This window comes from Micropterus dolomieu, linkage group LG15 (assembly GCF_021292245.1).
Source record: "Micropterus dolomieu isolate WLL.071019.BEF.003 ecotype Adirondacks linkage group LG15, ASM2129224v1, whole genome shotgun sequence".
NCBI classification, from domain to species: Eukaryota; Metazoa; Chordata; class Actinopteri; order Centrarchiformes; family Centrarchidae; genus Micropterus; species Micropterus dolomieu.
In genome coordinates, this window is record NC_060164.1 from 10286704 (window position 1) to 10314088 (window position 27385).

Here is a 27385-nt window from a genome sequence, read left to right on the forward strand (position 1 = left end):
TGTTTGACAGTATGTCTGTATTTGTATCCTCCTGCACAGTAAATGTGTTCTTTGCACTATGTTTAAAGTACTCCCTTCACTCAAAACTGTTTCGCTCATTGTTTTTTCACTTGGATACATGAGCTTCACTGTGCAGAACGATGTACTGTACAGTTTGTGCAGACTTTGACACATTTCTCTGTGCTCACCTGAAATCCGAGTTTAAGACCTGGAGAAAAAGCATGACTGTCTGGCATCAGAACTAATGACTGGTCCAACATACTTACATAAATTTGCACATTCATAGATTCTAATAGATAAAAGGTGTCATTTGTTCATTGATTTCTTCATGAATTCAGTGGAAAACATTTCAGAACGGAATACTTTGACGTCTTCAATCATTTCTGGAGTGGATTTTTAATGTTAAAATTGACAGTATTTGTTTCATTGCACAGTATGTTAGTTATACCGTTTCTGCACTGTGTTTAAGTATATTGAGAGCGACAGTCAAATTCCAAGCATGTATCAACATACTTGACCAAAAAAGTTGATTCTGATTCTCATTAAATGGGGGGTTTCTGTTCTAATACATGTATGTGTCCTCTGTATGAAAAACTGCATTTTTGTTGCAGGGGAAAGGAACAAGGTCAAAGGTGACCCTTGCTTATGTGAGCTGTTACCAACAGGATCATTAAAACCCAGATCTGTTGTGATGTCTGCATCCCACGTGTCTACGTCAACAGGATGTTATCATACTTTATCCTGTGTTAGACAGGCTAAACAATGTAAAACCAGGCAGTGAGATAAGATATTGGAATGTAAAACACTGTCCAATAAGAAGGATGAAGAAATGACAAAGTGTTCTGTAAATAGGATTTAATCTGTTAATCTGAAAATGTATAGGAAGTCATATAGTGGCCTATAGTACAGTTTTATTATCATAGTACAATTTACAGTTTTTGTGTTTCTGTCAGTGATAGTGACAATATACAAAGCATAGAAAAGCTGTGTTAAACAAACAAGGTCCAGAGGCCGGTATATCTTAATGTGGTGTGAGTGCACAGTTAAAGGGTCGTTTACAGAGGAAGTAATTCAGACAACAGCACAACACAAAAACCCATAAAATCAACTGACCTGTCAGCATCAATACGTAATGATATAATTTATTGCACAAGCCAATCTGTATAAACACATTCTAAAATCAAAAGACAACAATTCTAAAACATAAATTAAACCTAATTCATTTAATTAAACCAGAGTAAAACTGGATTCATGGAAGATTTTTGTTTCCGGCTTATTCTCCAATTCCCTCATACCTTTAGATATATTCTCTCTCTCTCTCACACACACACACACTCTCTTATGTCCCAGTGTGTTCTCAAACACACACATACAAAACATACCCACACACATACAGAGTCATAAAATGACAAGAGTCGCAGAGAGAGGGGCTCGATCAAATCCATGGCAGTCTTCCTCTTTCAGCAGCAGCAGCAGATTTTCATCCAAATAGGGCTCTTATCATTCAGACACTCATCGTAACCACGGCTGTGGAGGGACAGAGATGAAATTAATTCAATGACTCATGCAGTTATCAATAAAGAATTGTAGTCATGTGTTTTTAACTGCAAGAGGACTGAATGAAAGTATCCTCAGCAGGTAAACAGATGCTTACAGTTGTTTTTGAGTCTTCTTTGTCCAAAACCTTTTGCGCTTGGTCCGGAGGAAACTTGAGCATAGAGGTAATCACTTTGGCCATCGTCTACGGATTAGGAGAAAATAAATTAAAGCATTTAAAAAAGCCTGACAATCATCATTTAAACATGTCTTTATTTTTGTGTCACAATTCAACATCCCTTTCACAAACACCAGATACACCAACACTAACCCCCTAACTTTTGACAACCATGATGATTTAATCCAATCAAATCGAGCTACTGAGAGCATCCGAGCAATTAAAGCCCAACAAGACCAAAAAACAAGACAAAAAAAAAAGACAGGGAAAGAAATCAACTCCAAGCCTATCTGCCAGGGTGCATGCATTTCCCCATAAACACAAGGGATAATCAGTAACAGGACTGCTGTGTCGGAAACCTAACCGCTCAACTAACACTAAACAAGACCAGCATGTCTTTAAATGGCAAATGTGCGTCATGCAAGATGTATGTGCTAGTAGGCAGCCCAGGGGACATCCTCCACACAGGGGAGGTCTGCCATGTTGCCATAAAGACTAACTGTTTGTTTCGGAGCTGGGAAAATCCTGCTGACTTTAGGACCATGTCAACAGCACTGTTAATGAGGGAGATCACTGTTAATTTTAACCAACAAGACTGGACACAACATGACTTTTATATGGCGTCCAACATGGCCTGACATTTTGTGTGGCAGATGGAGGTACTCTGGGACCCAGTAAACAAAAAAAGGGGGACTGAGTCTCTGTCGTCATCAGCTATTATTTTTATTTGGTGGTTTTGAATTGGTTGGTTTAATTTATTGACAATAGACCAACAAAGTCCTGGACTTATTTCCATCTGTGTCCCCACTGTTTTCATAGTCAACCAACCATTCATCAAGATAGAGAAAGGCATTTCATGTCTGACATTCAGAAATACCAAAGAAAAGACTAGAAGATTAAATCATATAAACACACAATCACTCAATGTTTTTTTGTGTAAAATAATGTAAGACAAAAAGCATACTTTTGTTTCCCGTCCCATCATGTATTCAAACAACACTTTCCTCAGGTACTCCATCTCAGTGGCTTCTGAGAGTGCATCAGTGCTGTTGAATCCAGGATCTGCAAAAACAAGTAAAAGCAGCCACATGTTTTTAAAGGAGATAACGCACCTCTGGAGACTTTCTGGTTAAAAATACAGTGTATTTTTAATTTTATTTATTTATTTATATATTATATATATATATATTTTTTTAAACACACACACAGAGTTTTATTTATTTATTTTAATTTTTAATATACTTTATTTTTTTAACACAAACACATATGCTTTGATTACTTTACACTTTAATTACTTGTTTAATGAAATGTATGGGGTTGATTGTTCTTATGTTGTATGTATGATGCTTTGGCAATATTGTTGTTACACTTTCATGCCAATAAAGCTAATTTGAATTGAATTACAGTGAACAAACAAAACATTGCTAAATCAGAATGCACTTCTAATAACATTTTTGTAAATGTACAGTGTTTTTTTTTCTTGTCTAGTTTTAAGTAAGACTAGCACACAACAATGCCCATCACTGTCAAGTAATTCAGATGAATTCTGACACATAAAAAAATAAAAGCACAAAAACAACCCAGGGCATCTTGTTTGTGTTGGCAAAGATATAGAGAGACACCCTCTTCACAGGTATGGGTTCAAATTAAGCACCAACAATAAGCACAGGAAAGAATGTGGAGGCTCAGCATGAGCACAATAATAACGTAAGAGTCGAAGAATTAACGTTTTAATTCTCCGCCCAGAGCTATAGCACCATTATAGCTCTGAAAACTATGAATGGGAAACTGTGTTACAGCATGGGTAGGGCTGGTAACACTTTAACTGCTGCTTCTACCATTGAAATATTCCCATCAGCTTTTTCATATGGAACAACACCCACTTGCTCTCTGCTTATCTGGAATAATCATTGCGATGACAGCAAACGTCCCAGTGCCACGAGAGGCCGTGCGATTGGAGGACAGGGAAAGGTGATAGAGAAGAGCAAACAACTCTTTGATCTCTCGCGTGAAGTAATGGGTCACCAATAAATCCCAAAGCCTTTGTGCTGCTGACCCCACGTAGCCCCAGCTGAGCCTGGGCAACCATCCCACCACCTAGTGAGCTACAGACTTGAAACCAGATATTGACCATCTTCTGATTAGCCCTTCTACCTGGAACACAGATGTAGATGATTTAAGTAGGATTCGTAATGAGTCGAAGATTTTCACTAACAAGTACAGCAGTCCAAAGGGGCAGAGTAGGCATCAGGTTGGATATAGCATGTGTATTAATGATATAGTATAATATAAAGGAGATTTGAGAACTAAAAGTCTGTGTGCTGCGGGGTCCTGTGTGGGAAATGTTATGACCACAATCTGCAAAACCCATTAAATCCAAGGATGGCTTCTTCACCGCCCCCCTTCTGACAGCCGATTCTCTTTATTACACCAGCAGGGAAGGTCTAAGAGGAGGGTAGAATTCATTCTCCCCCAGTCTCCCAGTTTCCCCCTCTCTCTCTCTCTCTCTCTCTCTCTCTCTCTCTCTCACACACCATGTTCAGTTTATGATATACTTGAGGATACTACATTGACTTACAGTCAGTACCTAGAGGCCTACCCTGACCTTAACCACAACGGTTATATGTCTAACCCTAACCCTTACTCTGAGCTTAACCAAACCCCAATTATAACCGCAGCTCTAATCTTAACCAGAAAGCTAAACATCATGCTTAGTTGGCCAAAATGTCCTCAAAAAGCACAGTTAAACCAGACCACACACACACACCATCACACACGACTCAGGATCTGCATCTCTTGTCCCATCTCTGATCTAAGAAGGTAGGCAGATTACTGGAAATGTGTCAAAACGCCAACTTGGAGATCCTACAGAGCAGCTCCGCTCTTGGGACAGTAACTTACTATCAAAATCATACGTTAACACTATCTATAACTTTATGTTATGCGTTAAAAATTACAATAAAAAAAAGTTAGGTGACCTCTTGTAGTGTATGTAGTTTATTGGCTGCCCATGACATTGTAAAGTGTTCATTTTGCATGGCATCTTTCTTGTGCTGACCTAAAAGTAAACTGGCTCAAGAAGCAGAACTAAGTGATTCATGGTGTTAAGGTTACCTTTGAATGTGCTCCCAAGATGAGTTACAACAGTCTTACGGTGGAAACATTTAATCTTGTCCTCCAGCGAGTGAATCTACCATGCAGAAAGACACAAGTATGCACAGATTAATGATTTTCTTTTAAAAAAGCTCTTTGACCCCAGTGGGTTAATTCTATGCATTAGCCCAATTGCCGCATGGTACGAGAGCACAGCATTTTGTTGATCATCCTTGGGGGATGCTTGTGAGGAGGATGATGATGTGTGAGAAAAACTGTGGGAGGTGTTGCTCTAATTGTTTATAGGGTTAAACCAAATGTAAACAGATGTGCTGTGCAATTAAGTTGATGCAGCAGGAGAGCAGTAGCTCGTCTTGCTGGAGGCCACAGAACCCTGGGAATACAGTGGATGGGATTTGCTGTACACTTGTCCCATCGAAAAGCACACACACAAGGCCCGACACTCACTCTCTCCACAAACTGCTGCTCCTTCAGCCGAGCCTCACTCAGCAACGTCGTCTTCTCGGCCAGCTGAGCCTGGGGTAGGGGAGGGTAGGAACACTGACGTCAGTGTGAATTGGAAGGTTTAATGTGGAGACAGTAAGGCAGTGAACAAACAGTATGCCTTTATCAGTGATGAATCTTTCAAATTGTTTGACAATGGTAATGGGATTAAATTATTTGTATCCTAGAAACAGTGACACCAGTTGATACTGGAACCAGCAAACATACCTGTAGATCTTCCATGGTCATCTGTGCCCGAATAAATAAGAAAATAGGGAAGATACATTATGTTAGAATAGAATTTAAAAATAACGCAGGTGTAGTAACAGTAAACTAATAATAAAATACATCCAGTCAGCTTAGTCATCATAATAATTACAGTACATAACCTCTGTAGATTACCTTTGCAGTAAAAGTCTGATACTCCCATGAAAAGACCAAATCCAACAATCAAACAATAAATTGATCCTACAAACAAGTACTGTTTGCCTGATTTATCTGATTACTTTTTGCGATTGACTTCCACTGTTAAACTATTAAAAACACATCAGTGAGCCACAGTCGCGCAGGGTGTTCCTTCAGCATGATGAACGCAGGCACTGTGGTTTATTTTTGAAATCAACCCCACACACACACACGGTACTTGCTGGAGCATCAAATGTGTATTAATCTACCAGTGAAAATAGTTCCCAACCAAATAGGCAATTTAGTCCTATTTGAGTAATATTTTCTAAATGCTACACCATCCAGCTGTTTTAGCTTCTTCTTCTTTTTTTTTTTTTTATGAAACTACATATTTTTTTATGAAACTACATATTTTTTTATGAAACTACATTTTTTTTTATGAAACTACATATTTCTGTGACAAGTTTTGGAAGCCACATACAGGTGGAATAAAAAACTGGAGATAGACTAATATGGTTTTAGCCTTTTAATGGTATTATTTTAGACAATTACAAAAATATGGATCATCACCTGTCATATTTTAATTACACAGTAGAATTAAAAGGACTGCCAGTGCACAGACTAATCTGGACTCGTAATTCTGAAAGAGTTGTTGGTCTGCTGTCTCTGTGGAGAGACACACTGACCTGCTGTCGAAATGAAGAATGGTTTGTGAGGCCCATAGAAAGGAAAGGCCTCCCTGAGCATAAACCCATACAATCCACCCATAAGGTTATTACCTCACTAGGGAAAAATGCAGCAGAGAAAGCAGCATAATTCTCCGTGTGCATCTGGACACAGTGTAAAAAGGTAGAAGAATCGGCACAGGGGTCTCATGGCACCTCAACACCTGGGTACAATGTCTCACTGGAGTAGTTTTGTCCTATCTGGCCCCATTCCAGTATGCACATCTTGCATGTGAATACTGCTGTAGCATAAATCTAAAGCCTAGAATCACCTCGTATGATGATAATTGAGAACAGGGATTGAGGCTGGCTGCTGCCTCACAATCTCCGTTTCCCTAGGAGAACATTCCTGAGTGATTCAAACGAGCTTCACAGGATCCAGCGCGCTTTGGAGAGCCGCCACACGACCGGAGCGAGAGACTGATCAGAGCAAAGTATGTAAGCAAATTGTCCCAGAGCTCTTAGACGGAATCTTTCAATTACAAAGCAAGACATAAGAAAAGATTAACCTGGATGTGAACTTTAAAATAATAAAAGTTATCTAAAAGGGCCTGTGGTACGGACACAAAAATGTGTCTGGATTCATGAAAACGAGTAATGCTTCCATCAGATTCCAGTCTCTTCCCGGAGGAGAGGGAACTGAAAAGAAGTGATTTCATACAGCCATAGTGAAGTGACTTATGATTTCAACAGAATCACTATATAAATGTAGTCTCGTACATGGTGGACTTTAATAGCTGCAGGTATTAATTTCTACATCTGTATAAACGGAAAAATGGCCCCAATACATCAACCAGTCGTGACACCAATCACAGATGTTTGGTGACCTGGTGAATATGTACAGTGGGTCAGCCATGTTTGTACCTCAGAAGGGCCCTTTCTTTGCAACTCCTCCAGTTCTTTCTGGACCTGCCACACTCTGTCTCCCATCTCCTCCTCTCGATTCTGAAAAAAAAAATAAACACAAGAACACAGTCTGAGTCATTTCCTATGTTTCATCTCAGCATCACAGCTTAAGTATGTCGGTCAAGTCACTGCATTAGTTCAGACCTCCTGCCCTTAATTATGTTTGGAGACAGTAAAGGAGACAATTTTATACCAGCCTCTGACTGATCTTGAATAACCATTTGATTGATGATTTTTTTTTTGTTTTAGACCAGTGGTTCCACCAGGGAGCGGGTCGCCAGAGGATATGTGGAAAGACTGTGGATTAGTAGAATTTATGATTTGATTTTATAAAAAGTAACCACTTATTAAGTCTGCTGTAACACACGTTGTGATTGGGAGTGTGTGAAAAGTAGTTGGCATGCAAGCAGAAAACCTGAACCAGCTTATATAATGTAATGGATGTACAGTTGAATAATTAGAAAAAGGTAATGGATAAATGGTTGAGATAGTTAACAAAGAAAACTGCTTTCGACTAAGGGAAGCTGCCAACAGTGGTAGCTTCCAAATAGTGGGTGAGGTGGATCTCCTATCTGCAGTAAACATACAATTATTATTTGTAATATATTTTTAGAAGGATGTTTTCAAGCTTCATAATTTTACAGAACCTGTATAACCTGCTCGTATGTCTGAACAGTTCTGTGCAAATCCTCCTCCTTCTGGGCAATCAGCTTCCTCAGCTGACTGGCTTCCTCGCGATGGCTACTGATGAGCTCTGCTTCAACACTCTGGGCCTTCGCTGTGTCGAGGAAAGGGAAAGAAGCCAGAGTTAGCACATAAGAAAAGAAAAAAAACACCCAAACTCATATTCCAAACCACTCAGTCACATCCCATCTGGCATGTAACATAATTTAACCACAGAGGAAACAAGGAAGCATGGCAATTCAGGCACTCCGTTTCCAAATGCAATGATCCTTTCATTTTGTTCCACCCAGTGTCGAGATTATAAAAACGCATCATATTTCCGTGTCGTTATTCCGCCCTACTGTTGTACATGGAAGTCAATCACATTCACTTTGATTTTGCATTTTAAAGGCAGTTGTTCGGGTGCCTAAAACATTAGTAGACCATGGTGATTTCACCACAACAAAAGGAGAATTATTCCAATCACTTATTTCCCATGCTTGAATAACACAGCTGTAAATCTTGTCGGTTTAATTCGATGGAGAACTATTTTCTGCTGCCTCACCAATGGCCTCCTTCACTGCTGTATCAAGCTCCCTCTCTTTCAAAGCCATTTGCGTGTTGAACTCCCGCATTAACTGCTTGATAGCAGAATTATGCTTCATTTGCACATCTTCCATCTCCAGTCTGTGAGGACAGACAGTAAAGGAAATGTATTAAGTATGGACACCACGATCACGTGGCACCACGTTATTTACAGACAAGTAATAAATTCATTTTTTATAAAAGATTATTACGTTCAATTTGACATCATAAACTTACTTTAGCTTTGTCTCATTCTCCTCTAAAAACTCTTTCTTCATGTATTCTAGGTCCTGTTCATGCTCCTTCCTCAGTAACCGGAGATCTTTCTGTAGCCTGGCGAAGTCCTTCTGGATTTTCTCTTTCTCGTTCCTCACCTGATTCAGACTGTCCTTAAGAGACTCAAGAGAATCAGTGTCCACTTCTGGCATCGTGGAGTGGTTTTCCATTGCACTCTTTGTTTGCTGCACGCTGCTACATTCAACCGTCATTGCAGCCTCAGGTTCTAATGGATTCTGGACCTGCGTAATAGTTGCCTGATGTTCCTCGAGCTCAGCATCCTTCTCACGTAGTTCTTCTTTCAGACGATTTATTTCTGCAAGAAGGTTTCCATTCTGCTCTTCTGCTTCTTCCAGCTTTGCCTCGATTTCTTGTAGCGCCGATTCAGTTTCTTTGAGCTGCCCTTGTTGTGCTACATCTCTCTGAAGCGAGGACAGCTTCTCTTCATAAACGTTTTTCAGTTCCTCTAAAGACTTTTCTTTCTCAAGCCTCTCAACACTCAGAATCTGTTCCAGTTGTTTCTCCTGCTCTTCCTTGAGATTGATGAGAGCTTCCTCGAGTGTTTTTATTTTCTCTTCCAACGTGTCCGCGTGTTCTTTGCGGGCCATTTCACTGCTCTTGACTTCCTCCAAGCTGGCCTGAAGAGTCTTGATCGTCTGCTCTTTCTCCTCGAGCTGCGAGGTTAGCTGTTTTTTAATCTGACCGATTTTCTGCTCAGCTTTCTTCTTCAGCTCCGATACTTTCCGAGCACTCTCCGCAGACAACTTCTCCTCACTCGCCTTCAGACTCTCCTCTTTGCTCTTGATAATCTCGTCCTTCATCCTTTCAAATTCTTCCCTTTGACTCTCAAGCTTGTGTTTACACTTTTGGTTGTCTTCCTCAAGGGAAAGTAGTTTTTCTGCCATCTCCTTCTCCACATTACGCTGCATCTGGGTCTGCTGCAGCTGCTCTGCCAGCACTCTCTTTTCATCCTCCCTGATGCTGTGCTGCTGTTTGAGGTCAGCTGTGAGCTGTTCACACTCTTTCGTCTTTAAGGCTAACTGCTCCTGAAGCTCACCAAGTCGCCCTATGCAACTCTCCAGCTCCTGGTTAAGCCCGCTGACCCTCTGCTCCTTCTCGCTCAGCACCTGGTCCATCTCAGACTTGCTGATAGACTGATTGTCAATACTTGCCGTCAGCCTTTGCAGAGCTTCGTTCTTTTCTACAATCTCTCGCTCCAGCTCGTCAAGCCTGGCCTGTAGAGATGTAATAGCGTTGTCATTCTGGGTGAACTTTGCCTCTGCCTCGGACAGACTGTTCCTGAGTGCGTCCACCCGCTCTAAAGCAGACTTTCTCTCCTGCTCCAACCTCTCAATGGTCTCCTCAATTTGTTGTCGCTCCTCTTTATACTGCTGCTTCAGCTGATTTATGGCTTCCTCCTTCTCTTTTATGCTACTTGCTAGCTGATTTTTCAAGTCGCTGATGATGCTCTCCAAGTTTCTGATATGTGACTCGTTTGTTTTCATACTTTCTGATATGATTCTGTTTGCTTCACTCAACTCCTCAATTTTCTGAACTTTCTCGTTGACAGACTGAGAATGATTCTCCTTCTCATGTGTTAAGGCTTGGACATGCTCCATGTGAGCACTTACCTGAGCATTCACCTGTTCTAATGAAATGCATAGATTCTTATTCTCCTCCGTCTGCTGGCGGAGACTCTCCTCTAAAGTGCAAATTCTATCTACTTTAGTAAGGATACCGTTTTTGAGATGCCCTACCTTCTTCTGACTGCAGAGCAGTCTATCTTTCAGCTCTTTCAATCTACACTCAACTCTTTGACAGAGTTCATTAGATCCACACTCTACTTTAGATTGAAACTCCTTACAGCAATGCTCCATTTGGTTTTGGATCATTATTAACTGCTGCTGGAACTCTGCTTTCTTGGCTTGTAGCTGAATGGAAGTTTCCTCAAATTTATTCTCCAAGTCCTCACTTTCCTTCCATCTGGAACCTTCCAGCGCTTTAAGCTGCTTCTCTGTTTCCTCTAACTTATCTGACAAGGTCTTTAACCTCTCCCTGTTCTCTTCCTTCGTTGTTTCGAGCTTGTCTTGGAGGGAGTTTCTCTCGTTCAGAGCCTGGTTAAGGTTCCTCTCCAGTGACTCCATTTGCTCTTTGAGCAACGCTTCACCCTGAGACAAACTTTCAAGCTTAACCGCCGCTTCGTTGAGCTCTTCTTGTAGCTTCTGCACGGTGGTTTCGCGAATCGCCAGCTCCTCCTTTAAATCCTTAATTTCGCACAATGCCTGCTCGTTCTCCTCTTTTCCTCTGCCAAGTTGCTGGGACATTTCCTCCAGTTCCTGAGCCTTCTCCTGTAGTATGTGTGAGTGTTTCTCCATTAATTCTTCCTCCTGCTGTCCTAACTTCTCCTGCCAACGGTGCTCCAGCTCCTCAATCTCATGCTTATGGCTGTCATGTAGCTTCTCCAGTTCTTCCTTATGGTTGGCCTGCAGCTCTGACATTGCGCTGCTGAGGCCTTGGGAACTTTTATTGGCCATCTCTACAATTTTCTCTTGAACTTGTTGCTCTTTCTGCTGAAGCTCTTTCTCCTTTTTTGCAAGTTCCTTCTTCATGTTTTCTTCATTCTGCTGGATCTTTTTCTTGAAACTCTCGTGCATGTCTTTGGCCTTCTGTTTAAACTTTTCCATTTTTGTTTCCTGTGTCTTCAGCTTAGCTTCCAACTCTGTTGTAGTGTTTTTCAGCTTTTTCTCATGGGCAGCTTTTTCCTCTTCCATCTGTTTCTTGAGGCGTGTTTGTTCTTCTTGCTTAGTGTTCAGTTCTGCAGTAAATGACTTCTCCTGCTCCAACAGCTCATTTTTGCTCTGTTGTAATTGGTGCTCTAGTTCTTGAACAGACTTCTCTTTTTGTTGACAGTCATTCTGTGCCACTTCCAACTGATGCTCCAAATCTGTCAAATCCCTCTTACACTGATCAAGATCCTCTGAGAGCTTACTTAACTGTGCATTAGACTCTTTCAGGCTCTCTTTTTCCAGCTGGGACTGTGATAAACGCTGCTGCAGCTCCTTCAACTCCTTAACCTTGACATTTAATTCTTGTAATTCCTCTTGTAGTGTTTTTTCTCTATAGATGCGTTCTTCAATATCCTTTTCCTTCTCCCTCAGAACAATCTTCAACGCTTTAATCTCCTCCTTCAGAGTTTTCTCCTTACCTCCAAGTGACTGCTTCTGCTCCTGTTTGGTATTTTCGAGTGCTAGATTGTGCTTTGCCACCTGATCCTGAAACCTCTTCTCATGTTCCAGTTGAGCTAAGCTATGAGCCTCTTCAGTTGCCACCAACTTCTCTTCCAGAAGCTGTTTACGCTTCAACGCCTCAGAAAGTTCAGCGCAAACGACCTCTAGCTCTGCCTGCTTTGCATCCAGTTTCTCTAAGGTTTTCTGGTTCATATCCTCAACATGTGCTTGGAGCTGGAGTTCTTTATCTCTCAGAAGGGTCTCCACTTCAACCCTGTGTTTTTCCTTGAGCTCCTCAAGAGCAGCATTATGCTGCTGGGTTAGGGTGCCCTTGTGCTTTTCCAGCTGCTCGTGGTGCTCTTCCTCTAATGCCGAGATCTGCTCTTTGTGTTTATCCTTCAGCTCGTCCAACTGACTGGAAAGTTCATGGGTCAGACTTGGTCCATCTTGTGAGACCTTCTCCAGAGAGCTTTCCAGCTCCAATATTCTCTGCAAACACATACATGGGGGTTGTTAGATTATTCTGTCTGTAATTCTGTAATTTCACAGAACTGTAAACACCAATGGTCAATAATGAAGATGCTTTTTAAAAATGGAACTGTACTGAATCAGCAGAATATCATAAAGAGAGATGGATGGATGGGTGTGTGTGTGTGTGTGTGTGTGTGTGTGTGTGTGTGTGTGTGTGTGTGTGTGTGTGTGTGGTATTTCTAGACACTGTGACAGGACTTATATCTACTCCTTTTTCATTTGAAATTTTTGTCAATTTATTACAACACATTTATTATGCTTTGCAGTAAAATACGCTCAAATATTTACAGTTAAAAAGTATTACTATTCATCAATATTCATTACCTGGTTCATTTATGTATTTCAGAAAGTAATAAGTATTAGTAGTAGTAGTAACAAAGATTTGAGCCTAAAAGCATTCAGTCAGCCCCAATTAATAAAACAAAACTCACAGTTCTCGCAGCTTCCAGGTCCAACTGTATCTCTTTAACCTTGTTATCAGCTTCTGTCCTCAGAGCCGTCTTCTGTAACTCTACATCCTCCAGAGCCAGAGAAGCCTGCTGTTCTCGCTCTTTGGCTAATTGCGCAAACTCCTCTTTGCATTCCTCCTAAATAGACAAGTAGCACATACATGTCAAATCCCAAAATATAGAAGTTACTGTTTTTTTATCTGATTTACTTGATTATGTTGTAAAATTAATTGACTGAAAACATACCACAGCTTTGCTGATTCTGGCACTCATCTCATCTTCTTTAGCAGCCAAAGCTTCACTGTGGAGTTTTTCCATATTGGCTACAGTTTCCTCTGATGCTTTCTAAAAATATTAACAATAATAACAAATCTGATTTATATAATGCTTTCTGTGTTCACAAAGACACTTTACAAGGTAATATACACTGTAAATATAAATATCAGAGCATCAAAAGTCACTTCCTGACCTTCATGATAGTGACAACCTCCTGTTTAACTCTTGTGAGTTCCTGCTGCAGACTCTTCCTCTCTTCTTCACTGGCCCTTTCAACTTCTTTCACTTGCTCTTCCAGCTGAACCTGCAGCTGTTTTCGGGCCTCCTCCGCCCTCTGAGCTACACCCAGTGCACGCTCAAGTTCTTCGAATGCTGTGAAAAAAAAAAACACCCACGTCATTAACATAACTAGAAAAGACATTTTTTCCTGCACACTTACAGAAGTGGATTCCACTCACCTGATTTCTCAGTCTTTTCTTTCTGTTCCTGCAATTCTTCTTTTTGGGCAGTGGCCTGCTGGAGCCTGGAGCGCAGCTGTGCAACCTCTTCTTCTTTCATTTCCAGTGTCTCATGCATCTGGCGCTTTGTCTCAGCAATGACCATGCCCTGAAAAACAGCAACACATGAAAGAAAGATCAACCTTGTACAACTGTATGGACTGAGCAAATGAAGTGACGCTGATTTTGATTTGGTAAGTGCTATCTCTGTATTTTACACCCTCAACTCAAGCTTTGCGCCTGCAACTGTTGCCTTACACAGATCTCATGAGCCGCTGTCCAGTCCTGCAGAGCTGGGGTCAAAGTTTAAGAGAAACAATCTGTGACCAACTCAGTGGCAGAGTAAAAAAACATGTCCATGGTAGTTTTCTACCGCACCTGAATCTGTAGGACCTTCAATCAACACATAAAAAAAACTCCTGACCCACCTTGTCCTGCTCCAGCTGTTCAATGAGGTTCTTCGCATCACGCAGCTGAGTGATCAACTTAGTCTTTTCTGTTGTGTGCAGCTCCTATAAAAAAAAGCATTTTTTGACAGAATTACAAATGAGAACATCACATGTTAGGACAACCATATATGCCACTCTACATGGGGCCATTTCAGATTTTTGGACTCATATCCTGTATATGCTTTGGCTAGATAAGCAGATGTTTTCTGTACCACCCAGGATGCCTCACCCACAAGCTAAATAACCAGAGAGCACACAAGCCAAGCTAAACCAACAAGTCGACCCAAATTACAGCCCAGTTTAGCAGCAGTGGCATGTAGTAGCTATGTCTCTGTGCCACCACTGTGTAACTAGTGGTTACTAAACAGGAAATGCAGGGCTGACGGTATTTCTCAGTAGTTTGATCCATGTATGCAACAAGGCACGAGTGTCTCCGCAGAAAAAAAATTGTACAACAAGTTTGGAAAATGTATAATTTTACTGTGACTATACAAAAAAATCTAATACGGCATACAATATTCTGTCAACCAGACTGTAAAAATCCCTAAGCTGAAAGTCCGGAATCGTAGACAGATGGTCTGTTTTATGGGATATTTGTCTGAGGCGGGGGATGAGCACTGCCCGCCTCGCAATTCCAGGATGCCTTCATGCTGCTTAAGAGGGCTAAACGCATGTTAACCTCTGCTTTTCCTGACACAGGAAAGGCCCTATTCCCAAACAGAGTGCAAATTCAACACAACAATTATGGCAATAAATGGAAGCAAGTCAATCAACATACAGTCACATACAAGCTGTCTATTATCACAGTGTCTTTGGACCAACAAACATTTATCAGATGCCGCAAAACATCAGAGCAGCTATGCACACGCTAAACAAGCCGATCATACCACTGAGGCAAAAATGTTTTGAACTCAATGAAAACAATGGTTCAGTCATGTCACGATGACATGAACCCTCGTCCTGGAGCTCGGCCAAAGAATTTGGATGTTCGGACTCTGAGAACCACAGAAAACCACTGTGTGTCACCGAGATAACGGAGTCACATCATCAGTGGACCATAAAGACTCTGGCAGGCATTTTGCAGCAAAATTAATGACCCTAAACACACTGTTCAGTCAGTCTCCGCCCAGCCCCAATTTAATTAAACCTCTTCATAATTACAGCTTACCGCCACATCAATTTCTAGTGAGTGGCTGTCTTCAGGAAAATGCTTTGAAATATCTGGTTACATTGTACTTTTGAATATACCTTATTGACACCGTGATGTCCATAAGCAGATATTATCTAAAATGTATGAATAATGTCCACATCAGCCCCTGGTGGCTGGCTGCAGTGCAGGTCATAAACCCATCCAAGTTAGTGGATGGGACATGGGTTAAACAAAACGTCTTTTGTCATTTTATATAGATTCAAGAGTTTATTTATCTGATAAGTTTGGTTTTAATTAGTTATTTGATGCTATAAAAAGGGGCTTGAGTCAGCAGGATGTAAGGGCAGGACTTCGATACCACGATTCCAAACCCGATCACTATTGTGTAGACTCTGGCTTCAAATGATCAGCGCAAGATGGCAGAGGAAGAGGAAATGGAGACTTGTCATCCATTTTTAAATACAGTCTATGTCATAGTATGCGAGCGATCGACAATCATGTATCATTGTTGTTAAAACACAGGTTAGCCACCTTAATCTTCTCCAGCTCCTGCAGCCTCTCCTGCAACTGCTCCTGCAGAGTTTCATTCTCGCTGCTCAGCTGGGCGCTGCGCTCCTTGTGTGTACGCATCACTTCTTTGCACTTCTGCAGTAGGTTTTCCTGCCTCTTCACTCTCTTCTGTAGAGCCTCCATAAGTTTGGTTGGATCAGTGCTGCCCTCTCCTGCCCAGAAAATAAAATGCACAGGTTAAAAAAACAACACTTATAAAAGTCACATACACACATACATACATGTTTTGCCTTTTCTCCTAACCAAAATACTAATATAAGCATATGGGTGTGCTTACCCTCAGTGACTTCAGCCTCTACTCCTTGCTCCTTCAAAGGACTTTGTGAGGAAGATGTAGAATCTAAAGCATCTTCAGATTGAGGGACATCTCCCCCAGGTGGAACAGCACCGTCAGGGGCGCCCTTGACTCGTTTCTTCAACAGAGCAACCTGTTAGAGCAAAAATTAGTGAAATAAACCTCTGACTACATTAGTTTAAGACCCAAACCTGGCATTATTCCATGTATGAATAATTTTGTACATTTAACTTAACTATATACCACTTTCTAATATTGTATCATTACGTTTGTTCCGTGCATAACTCAACATAGTTTGTGATTACGGTGAGTGTATCTTTTTCAAAGTCAAACTGGATTTTATTTTAAGTATTGTCAAGGTAAAGAGTACATTTCTGCCAAACATCAAGTCGTTCTTTGCTGGCTTTAAATCCTGAAAGCTACTGCTACAGAAAAAAAACCTATCCATGCCACCACTCATCTACTCACCTGTGTTTGGAGCACAGTGATCATTTGGTCTTTCTCCTCCAGCGCAGCATCAAACTCGTCCTGTATGTGTTTCTTGGCCTGCTGGTCCATTTGAAGCTCCTGGAGATCATTCAGTAAGTTCACTCATATGTAAAGTTTTAATTAAAAAAAAAGGAAAACAGAGAGACGATGACACGCAGCCATACCTCCCGCAGCTCCCCTATCCTCCGCAGAGCTTTATCTTGACTCTGACTGAGAATGACCTGTGGGGAAGGAGAACAGAAATGAACGTCTGATCATCCTGGGGAAATAAAATATTAGCCAACATGGTAGTTGAAATTACCTGTGTTTTTTCTTTATCTCGTTGTACTGTGCGGTATGCAGTAACTAGCTGCAGAGTTAAAAAGTAGAGGTGAGTAAAAGGAGAATATGTTAGTACACTTGTATGGCTATCTGCTATACACTAAACAGGTTGACACGCTTAACATTTGAATCTTCTAGGATCCATTTTCTGTGTGACTCTCACCTCTGAGTACTTCCCTCTGTACTTCCCCAGGCTACTCTCCACTCTGAGCAGCCGGTGCAACAGCTGCTCTTTGGAAAGGGTCTCTGCAGATCCTGGTGGCTCTTCGGCCTCACTCTCAATGTCCGAGGGGGGATCATATGTGGGGGTGCCCTGGGGCTCGTTTTCTCCCAAAGGTGTCAGGGACTCACGCGATGAGCTTCGGACAAGGTTTTCTTTAGAAGGAGAGCGGAACAGGTTTTCTGCCCGACTGGCGCCGCCGCGAATCAACGACTCCATTGAGGGAACTTTTAATTGCAGTTTCTGGGTAAATGACTCTCTCTATCGGGAGGAACAAGAAATTGCATGAAACGCTCATTATAAACATACCAAAGAATGAACAGCATTATAACTTCAAAAAGGAAGATAAAAAGGAAGTCGGAGAAGATTGGGTAATAAACCTACTTGAGGAGAAGCACTTTCATCCCCATTGATGCTACCTCTCGGAGACCTTGCTGGTCCTTTCGAGGCACTCTGCAGATAAACAGACATTATGAGACAAAGGAAAACTGTGCTAGTGAACTTGTCCTGGGCCAGTTAGTCATCCACACCCAGCGTGGCTCTCCCTGATTACTCTGGAGGGAGCAATATTAGTATTGCTGGGAGCAATGCAGGGGCAATGGGTACCCTCATGCAACTTGGAAAAAACAGAGGGGTTAAATACATAAAAGAAGGCATCTCTACTGTACGTTAAACAAAAAGGGTTAAGACTAGACTCTACAGAACAGCCATGAGGTCAGAACAAACAGTTAAAAACAAGTAGGAGAGCCGGTATTTGAATTAAAGATGCTGGGCAAGTGCTGTCACATGTGCAGCTGTATTACAAGAGCACCAGAGCGGCGTAACTCAAGTAGGTGCATATTGAGCAGCTTAGTCGGTTTAGTTGACTTGTTAGAAGCAGGATCAGAGTAAGCAAATTTTCTCCTCCCTTGTCCAGCTCTGAGCTACTCCTTCCTCTGGATTATTGTACAAAAATGCATTTCTGTTCTGTTTATTTTGGAAATGTTCTCAATGAGATGGAGCTCACTTCCAGGATCTGTATCAGTGGGTGTTGCAGTTTAGGAAAGGTTTGCTTTTTGGAGGTGGGCGGAGTCTGGGTCTTTTTCAATTTGTTCAATCGAAATTTTAAATGTATTTTCAATATACGGTTTAAAGGAACATATGTTTGATATAGTGAATGTGTAAGGGAAGCACTATTTTTTTTTTTTTTTTTTTTAAAGTGATATTATCTAGAATGGTTGATATTGATGAACTCAGAGTTTGTAAGACAACAGACTTCCTTCTCACAGGTTTATGTGAAGGGATAAAAGGACCAAATGTACTATTTCACCATGTGTGTTATCCCATGTAGATGTCAACTTTGTCTACAATAAACCAAGACTTGAATGCCTCTTCTGTTTTAGTACTGCATGACCAAACACTCCACTTCTCAATTCTCACAGTCAACAAATGACTGACTAAATTCACAGTGGTTCTGAAACCAAAATCCTGTGACTCACATTAGTAATTACACCAACTACAAACTTGATCAAGTACCAACACAAACATTATTCCAAGACACAGAAAGATTCCTACAACTCTTAGTCAAATGACGAACACAGCTGGCAAAACAAGTTTGTACCTCCAAAATAAAAAAAATGAATGAGACAGTTTGATGGGATTGCTATCACTACACTGAGCAATGTTGATAACATTTTAATAAGATGTAGATGGAACATGACAAAGACATTGAGATGGATTTAAGATATCTGTGGTTCATCACAAGAGAAGATCAATTCAGTACAACAGAGTTCAAAGGTTTTAAGTTAACCTGTTAAGTATAGTGCAATTATAAATGTTCCATTCAGTTATATTTATCACAGCTATAATTAAGAGTTACAAGGCAACAGAGTTCAAGCCTCAAAGATTGATTTACTCACTTTCCTTGCATGCCCTTTACTGACACGAGTAAACACTGACAACATTATTCACATATCACTACTGGCCTCAGTAGAAGAAGTTCATAGATTAAATGCGCATTACAAGAACTGTAAATAGCAAGCCAAAATCCCTTTACAGAGAGTAGTTAGTTAGTAGACTTGGGCGGTATCAAGGTATTATGCAATACCAGGGTATTTAGGAATCCAGGCGGTATGACTTTCCGTCAAATATAAAGATGCTCCTCTTTCTATTAAACTGATACGGAGATGCTGGACTGACCTGATGTATTGTAGCTGCAGCCTTTATTCGCTGAGAAGCTGTAACCTACACTGTACATTTCCTGTTAAACTCCACTGCTCACCTTTTCCCTCCACACCGCTGCATTCACTTGCTGCTCGCTCGCTTGTTTGAGCGACTTGATGGCGTCTGCGAGTGGTGGGGATAACATTTCAGGAGTAAACAAGAAAAAATAAATAAAATAAGCCTCTGCCCCCGTTTGGCAGTATAGTGCCGATGATAAAGATGAGACAGCCAGCACGGATGAAGCTGTGTGCACATCATCTCCAGTCAGCCCACTGATGTGTAGGTATCCGCGGTAGAAGGGCACATATTCCTCATCTATTTATTATTCTATGGGCCATAAGTATTTAAACCCAGCAACACTTGTCTAAGTAAGCTAAGTACATATTAGACACACAGCATTGTAGACTAGACAACGTCAAAGTTCTCTGTGTGTAGCATGAAAGGACTACAAACCTTCCACCCCCCCGTTATCCAACCTGATATTTAATAATAAATAGACTACCTAGTAACTTGTCATACATGCTATAATGATCACCAGAAGCTCAGTTATGCATTTATTTATACACAAATAACATCATATACCGTATACCCTGGTGAAATGCCAAGAAGCTATGAAGGTATAAAATAATTTAAAAAAAAGATACCACCCAAGCCTATTAGTTAGTAGTCAAAACACAAATATTTATATATATATTTACATCAAACAAACATTTTACATTACATGTTACATCAAACAGAGACATACACGATGGTAGCTAAATGAATGTAAGGTATCCATTTAAAATCTGTTCACAAATGATGAATACTTAGTTGCCTTAAATGTTGTTTTCCTCTAGTCCTCTTACTGTCTCCACATATGAACACACATCCTCTAGTTTTTGAGCTCCACAGTGGCATCTACAAAAGGGGCTCCGGTCTGTTTGTTTACTTGGAAGAGTTACGAGCAATTTAACATTTAAACTGCTTCAAAAGCCTGCCTATAGCTTATGAAACGTCAACTCTCCAAATAAACAGACTTGTGGGGGAGAAGGGGTGAAGGCTATCAGGCAACATAACAGGGTGTTGAGGGTCTATAAAGCAAGCAACTAAGGGTGCCTACAGACAAGGGGGCAAGATTCAATTCTGTGACAAATAACTGAAAGGTAGGGCAATAAACCAACATACAGTAGAAAGCACACAAGCTTCTATCCCACAATGTAAACCATTACTCCCATTAGATGCAGGGTTAGCCTAGATATGAGATGCCTTCTTGTTGCTAATTCCAAAGGAAACAGGAGACGGAGAGCAGGGAACAAGCTGTCCCTACTTGGGCCATAGGTGTCTACCGATTCCCCAAAGCCGCGGAGACGGGAGGAAGGAACAGGGCAAGAGGAGGAGGAGGAGGAGAGGGATGAGGAGGAGGAGGAAGAGACAGGAAGTGAGGACAAACTCACCACACTGGCTACCTGGGCCGTTTTGGGTCGTTTTGAATGGTCCAGAGCAAAGATAGTATACTCAGAGAGAAAAGCGGGCTCTGCTATCATCCCAGCCAGCATCTGACCCCGTCAGTGCAGTAACGGGACGAAAGGTTGGGAAAGGAGAGGAACACAGAGAGCAATGAGAAAAACAAACAACACCATGAGTGTGAAACAGCGCTGAAGGGGGCGTCTAGCCAGACTGTCCAGAGAGACTGACATGGATGGAGAGAGAGAGGGAGAGCGACTACGTGGTACAGGAAGAAAAATTTGAAAAACTGGAAAGTGAAACAATCAACATTAATGTTATGAATAACAGTTTGACATCTCTGCATGTAGTCTTAAGTTAGCATGTTGTTTTTAAAAAAAATAGGCTGCCTCCCATAATCAAATAAACACTCTCAGAGACGTCAAAGCGTTAAAGATTTGTGAGGTGAAAAAAAAAAAATAAAAGATGCTACGATGAGAAGAAGCTTGGGGGCACATGAGCCCAAGGTACAACAACACATCTGTGCTTCCAAAGGACGATGGAGAAAGAGTATAGAAACCTGACCAAAAGGGCCCTGGTCACTATTCCGGTTTGGGCTCTGCAGTGTTGAAATGGTCAGGACCTCAATGCCGGTCTAGCACTGTCTAATGAATCAAAGAAGTATTGCATAAACTTGACCGCATAGACTGGGTGGAAAATATTGCAACACATCACCAGAGAAACAAACACACTGAGAGGAGGATACATCAATTATTCATACACGTGCTGAAATATGGTCTGCTCTTAAAAAACGCCCTTCACAGTGTCTCTAAATGAGAATCTCTCTTGGGCGAGCAGCTTCAGTACAAGAAGAAAAAAAACTTGTGTTGTGCCATTAAATGAGCTACTCTATGTATATTGTATGAAATTTTATTAATGTTGCAAAGCTTTTTAACAAAAAACCACATTATAATAATTGTACAAATGCTGTTAAAGATGAACATCAAAGTGCCCTGGATTAAATCCAAGTTTTGACTTCATTGTCCCATGTGACAATACCTGCAGTTAAATGAGAGACTTTACCTGCACATCATCAGTTATCACAACATTATTCTGGCTCGTGTGTTCTCATGTGTTCTAAGAAGGATGTCATGATAAATCATCATCTGTTGCCTGAAGTAAAGGAACAGCTACAATTCATGAAATATGCTTAGGGAATAAGGGCAGGGAATAATGTGTGTCTTTTCTTATATTAACAAATTATGATCAGTCTCAGACAGACAGTTGAGGTTATTTCAACTTCCTGTGAGAGTAGATGATGAGCAGTGAAAATAGCCTACACTCTGAAAATTAAAAGCACCACTTGGTCACTAGGGTTGAGAATTACCAGAGGCCCCACGATTTGATATTATCACGATACTTATGTCACAATATGATATTTTTGTGATTTTAAACATATTGTGATATATTGCAACTTATTACCTTTTTCCAAACTTCAAACTGTGTCCCCAAAGGAAAACTCTTTTTTTAGTGAACTGAAAAAGCAAATGATTTTATTATTATTGTACCAAAAAGTAAAATTCTACAATTTATATTAAAAGATCAATACTTGACGTCCGGGTATCGATACAATATTGCCACGGAAAATATTGCGATCCTAAGCTGTATCGATTTTTCCCCCCAGCCCTATTGGTCACTGATTTACTTTCACTTTCACCATCAAAAAGGCACTGGTTTGTTACTGAGGGAGCACTGAGCATTATAAAACACATGACAGATTTTAGGGGACTGACATGAAACATTACTCTGCATTGAAAATTAAGACTACAAGCTGGGGAGAGAAAATGGCATTGTCTAGAGGCTGCAGTTTGAAGATATTAAACATGTATCCACCACAGGCCAACACCACGCTCACCTCTCGGTCACTGGGAGAGGGTGTGCCATCGTGATGAAAAGGGGGGGTTTGGCTGCTGCGCCGGTCTCCACTGCCCGTCTGTAAAAAAAATTAAACAGTATTTGTACTAAAAAAAAATAGAAACACAAAATCCCTCTCCCTAAATTACACACAATCATTACGTTGCTTTTCTATCTCTTTTTTGATAAGTCTTTTGATTCCCTGACATACAACAATTTGATGGATCACTTTAATACTGCCTCACCTAAGCCATCTTTTCTTGTCATTATACCTCACTGTTCTCAGTCTTTACCTTTTAACCAAACCAGCTTAATATGCTGGTTCTTCAGCAAGACAATTGGTGACATGAACTGCAAACTCAAATAAACTTTAAGTAACAAACTGTAGTTTGCTCCACACATGGGCCAAGTCGCATTGAGAGCAATTCAAACCAATAATAAAAAGGTAGAAAAAGAAACGTCATGCACTTTGGAAAAGGGCTTTTTGACATCTGAAGCGACTTGAACACAATAACTAAAGGTTGGTAAGCCTTTTCCAGATATAAATGAGGTTTGACAAGCAATGTGTGGTTTAAATAATAAAGCAAAACCAAACAACAGAGCTCTAAAGATACCAAATCATCCGTGTTTGAATTACAGAACAGTTTTATCCTAACATATGGAAAAAAACAACAACAGTAACAAAGACAGTGAACCTGCCCAGCAAGATGATGATGATGGACCTATTCTCTATACTGCAAACTGTTAAGCCCACGATAAAGCAGCTTTGCCAATGATTATTTACTTTAACTTCCAAGATGAAACCTCTGCGCTAGTTTCTCTGACCTTTTATATCCATGTCCTGCGACGGCAGGCGTTTTGCACTGACTGGATTTGCATATGTCAAATAAAGCTGCCAGCTGAAGCTCATGCAGGCAAAATAACAGACATGCCCATATAGTTGTCGATTATAAGATTTCTGGCTAGTGTTATGGATACAACACGGTTCACAGCTGGCTGCCCGTTGGGTTTTTTTTTGATACCTGGAACGAGACATACCAGAGTTACAAGTTTTCCTGAACGCACCTTCCTGGCAGGAGCTGCTGACAGCCAAGTTAAATGACTTAGCATGGTGCTAACGATTAGAAGAAATCGAAAGGGCTGACCTGACAAAACAAGTTAATTAGTTGCCAGCTAATTAAGCTTTACTAAACAATACTTTTCGACGCACCATCAATAACGTCTGTGAAACGACTATCATCTTTAGCTAGCACTTCAGCAGTGTAAACAGATGTTAGCTTAGCTAGTTAGCTCCAAGCAACACAACCGACCTGGGCCTGTTGGGGCGACTGCGCATTCCTCTGCGGTGACTGCTCCTCGTTTATCCTCTGCTTAAGTTTTTTAAACATCTTGTCACGCTGATGTAGCAAACAGCCGACGAGCAGACGACTACTGAGGGACGGAAAGGTATTTCGTTTTTGCTGAACCTGGCATCCAATCCTCCGTGCTATACTTCCCTGTTCGCTTCTGATATCCAGCAGGTGGCCGGACTCTCTGCGCATGTGCGGCCAACGTGGAGGAAAACTGAAACGTCAGAGTTAAAGGGCCATTCAAGGCCAAATCAGCTACAGCGCCATCTGTCCTTGGAGGGACAAAATCCTGTGACTCCTGAAGATGCTTGATCACATCTAGGCTGGCATGAAAAATATTTTTTCACAGCAGTATTGTAAGAGCAAGTGCTTCATTGTTGAATTTGTTAGTTTTTCAACATTGTTGAACAGTTTTTATACAAAATTTAATAGGATCTGATATTGGGTATTTAATATTCGTATTTCTCTGATGATACCTGTGACCGTATTGGTTTGAAACTTTTCTAAAATTAAGCAATAAGTAGGCTACTCATGAACCCTCATCCCAGGCTACGGCATACTGTAGATATTGGTTGGTAGAATTTCAAACTTCATGAAGTAAGTTTTAACAGAAAAAAAATCAAACTGTAGAAAAGTCAGAATTTGGTGGAACATTAGTTTCATGTTTATTCTTTCATTCTTTCTTATCTAATTTAATCGAGTACCGTCCCCTTTAAACATTGAAAACCACCCTCATGCAACAAATATGAACGTAAATCCTGACAAAGTAAACAGTAAATATTATCTAATACAACCAGTATGTAATAAATTGCACAAAAAAATAAAATCTACTGCAGAGGAACACAACAGCATTGCTTAGACAGAAGAGGGCACTGTCTAAGCATGTCTTACTGTGACATTGCTTCAGGCCAGTTCACAGCACAACTAACAGGTCTTACATAATGTTTCATACTGTGTGTGCTGTCAAGTTTTCATGGCTGGTACTATTTTCCCTGCTAAAACAAGATAAATTGCTTTTGCTTTATTCTTTGTGAATGTCACAGGGGAAAGCTGCAGTGTTACACTTTTTTATACATTGCCTTTTGCGTCCCCAGTACAAATCATGTTGTATTTTGTCTAAATCTGGACAAATACTAGTTCCATTTGTTTTTTTTATGTAAGGTAAATTTATATTAATTATGATTACAATGAGATTTGTTTCTAAGTTGTTTTATATACATTTTAAAAGTTTGGTTTAAGAGGTACTATGGGATTTTGCCATCCCCAGTGTTGATCATTCTAGCTCTCTTACTATCAGCTTTTGACATTATTATTATGTTAGTTTAATGTGTTTGATCATAACGTGTCCACCCTGTTAGGCCTAAGTTTTGAGGAGAGCAATCAAATTAAATAATTTCAAAAACGGTTTGTAAAAAATTATAGATTCCTCATCTAGTACTGAAAGTCATGTTAGCCATTATTCTCACACAGGCAGGTAAAAGGCTAACTTTAGCTCAAAATGTCCACCCTGTTAGTGTCCACCTAGTTAGTTTTTCAACAGGGTGGACAGTAACAGGGAGGACATTTCTATAGTATTTACTAGTGTTTTGTCCACCCTGTTATGTTGGTATTTTTCCTCATAGTTTATTGAAACTACCAAATTATTCTATAAACTATATTTGTATTTACATAAAGATATGAAAGGGATTGACTACACAGGCAAGAGACATTGAGTAATTCTTATCATAATTCCATTTTCTTGAGAAAAAAAGTGGAAAAATACATCCCCTTTTCATTATGTGCGCTTATGAGGGACATATGATTTCTATAAAAATGTAATTTTAGTAGCAATCATACCCTGAAAACACTTTTAAACAGTTAGGTAAATGAACTATTTATTTATCCCGAGTTATGAAGTCCAAATGGCACCCTATAAAAAAAATGATGACCTATTGAGTGGCAGATAATGCCATTGTGCATACCTGAAGCAGTGTGAGTCTGATGCTGTTGAACTGGGCAGACAGGTTTTTGCCATCACTAACAGATAACCTGTTATACAGCAGCTTTTTGTGATCTGAAGTACGTGGTATTATTGAGCAGAATTGAGATTATCTACTGTAGTAGTGTAGACTTGAATCAGCAATTCATACTTTCATGAATGTTATCCAAATCTTTTTTCAGATTGAGAAACACATATCATCTTGGTGAAACATTTTTTGGGGAACATTTGTTTTATATGAGCCCATACCGAGTCATAGTGAATTTGTTTTCATGGTAGAAACAAGGTCCATGCAACACATGCATCATAAACAGAAAAAAAGTGTTTTATATCAACCTCATACCAGTGCATATTCAAAAATAGAAAGTCTGTATGTTTGCTCTTCATGTTTCTCTGAGTCATAGTGTCTCTGTAACCGACAGAGGTTGATGAAAACGATCACACTGTGGGCGTGAGTCATCTTTTAAATATGTCGTATTTTCCTTCCTTTGGGATCTGGCCATGTGCAAATATCTGAAATCAACATTTCTGAGTCAGACTTTGCTGTCTGGTGAGTTAGGAAAGTAAGACATGCCGTTTTGGGGCCCAAATCCATTAAAATGAAAACGTGATTTAAATTTTTCTCACCATTCTTTCTCTAATGCGTACGACTCAGCAGGGCTTTTGATCTATGATGGGCGCCTGTAACAGTGTGTATGAACAAAACATCTCTGGTAAGAACGATGGGTGGTTAACGACAGAGTGATGGAGCTCCCCCTATATATCATGCGGCAGCTATGGCCTCACCCTGAGGCATACAGCACAGAGTATATGTAGTCAAAACCGTGAAATCTGCTGCTGCTCATCTGCTATTGCTGGGATGTTTTTGAAGGCAAATTTTCACAATACAGTACATGTATGAATTTAAAGGAGCTTATAGCAAGCAAGCAGCATATACTGAAATACACATCTGCTTTAATGGAGTATGAGCAATTTCCTTCCATTTCCTTTTCCTCATTTAATTTTAATATAAACAATTTCTATAGATTTTCAGTAAATAGTCTAATTCTGGCTTTTCACATGATTACAGTAATAACATTTTTAAATCAACTAAATCTTTAAATTTCAACAAGTGACTTGATTAACAGTCTGTTGGTATGTTCTTTTACATCTACCTTCTTTATATTCCTTGTTGC

The 27385-nt window shown here is 40.3% G+C and overlaps 1 protein-coding gene across 4 annotated transcripts; it reads right to left on the reverse strand.

Annotated features, from left to right (window-relative positions):
• Positions 1 to 840: 840 nt before the first annotated feature.
• golga4 (golgin A4) lies at positions 841 to 24440 on the reverse strand. 4 transcript variants are annotated; one of them, XM_046070227.1, is made up of 24 exons: positions 24194 to 24440; positions 22885 to 22962; positions 17730 to 17798; positions 17289 to 17606; positions 17106 to 17153; positions 16969 to 17025; positions 16784 to 16882; positions 16298 to 16448; positions 15982 to 16172; positions 14280 to 14363; positions 13813 to 13960; positions 13548 to 13726; positions 13325 to 13423; positions 13061 to 13216; positions 8833 to 12587; positions 8576 to 8697; positions 8004 to 8125; positions 7306 to 7386; positions 5540 to 5560; positions 5276 to 5344; positions 4829 to 4904; positions 2679 to 2776; positions 1655 to 1741; positions 841 to 1527 (listed from the first exon to the last, which is right to left on the reverse strand). In XM_046070227.1, the coding sequence occupies exons 1-24, from the start codon at positions 24422 to 24424 to the stop codon at positions 1513 to 1515; spliced, it is 6354 nt and encodes a 2117-aa protein (XP_045926183.1). In that variant the 5' UTR covers positions 24425 to 24440; the 3' UTR covers positions 841 to 1512. The 4 variants fall into 4 exon arrangements, with proteins under 4 accessions (XP_045926183.1, XP_045926181.1, XP_045926182.1 ...); XM_046070225.1 differs by having other exon boundaries at positions 5276 to 5368; XM_046070226.1 differs by having other exon boundaries at positions 7995 to 8125.
• Between the last annotated feature and the right edge of the window lie 2945 nt (positions 24441 to 27385).

Coding starts and splice junctions, on each gene's coding strand:
- golga4 (XM_046070224.1), bottom strand. CDS start 24,424: ATGCGCAGAGAGTCCGGCCACCTGCTGGATATCAGAAGCGAACAGGGA. Junction 16,883..16,968: donor GGATAGGGGAGCTGCGGGAG/GTATGGCTGCGT, acceptor AATGATCTCCAG/GAGCTTCAAATGGACCAGCA. Junction 13,424..13,547: donor AGGTTGTCACTATCATGAAG/GTCAGGAAGTGA, acceptor TAATATTTTTAG/AAAGCATCAGAGGAAACTGT.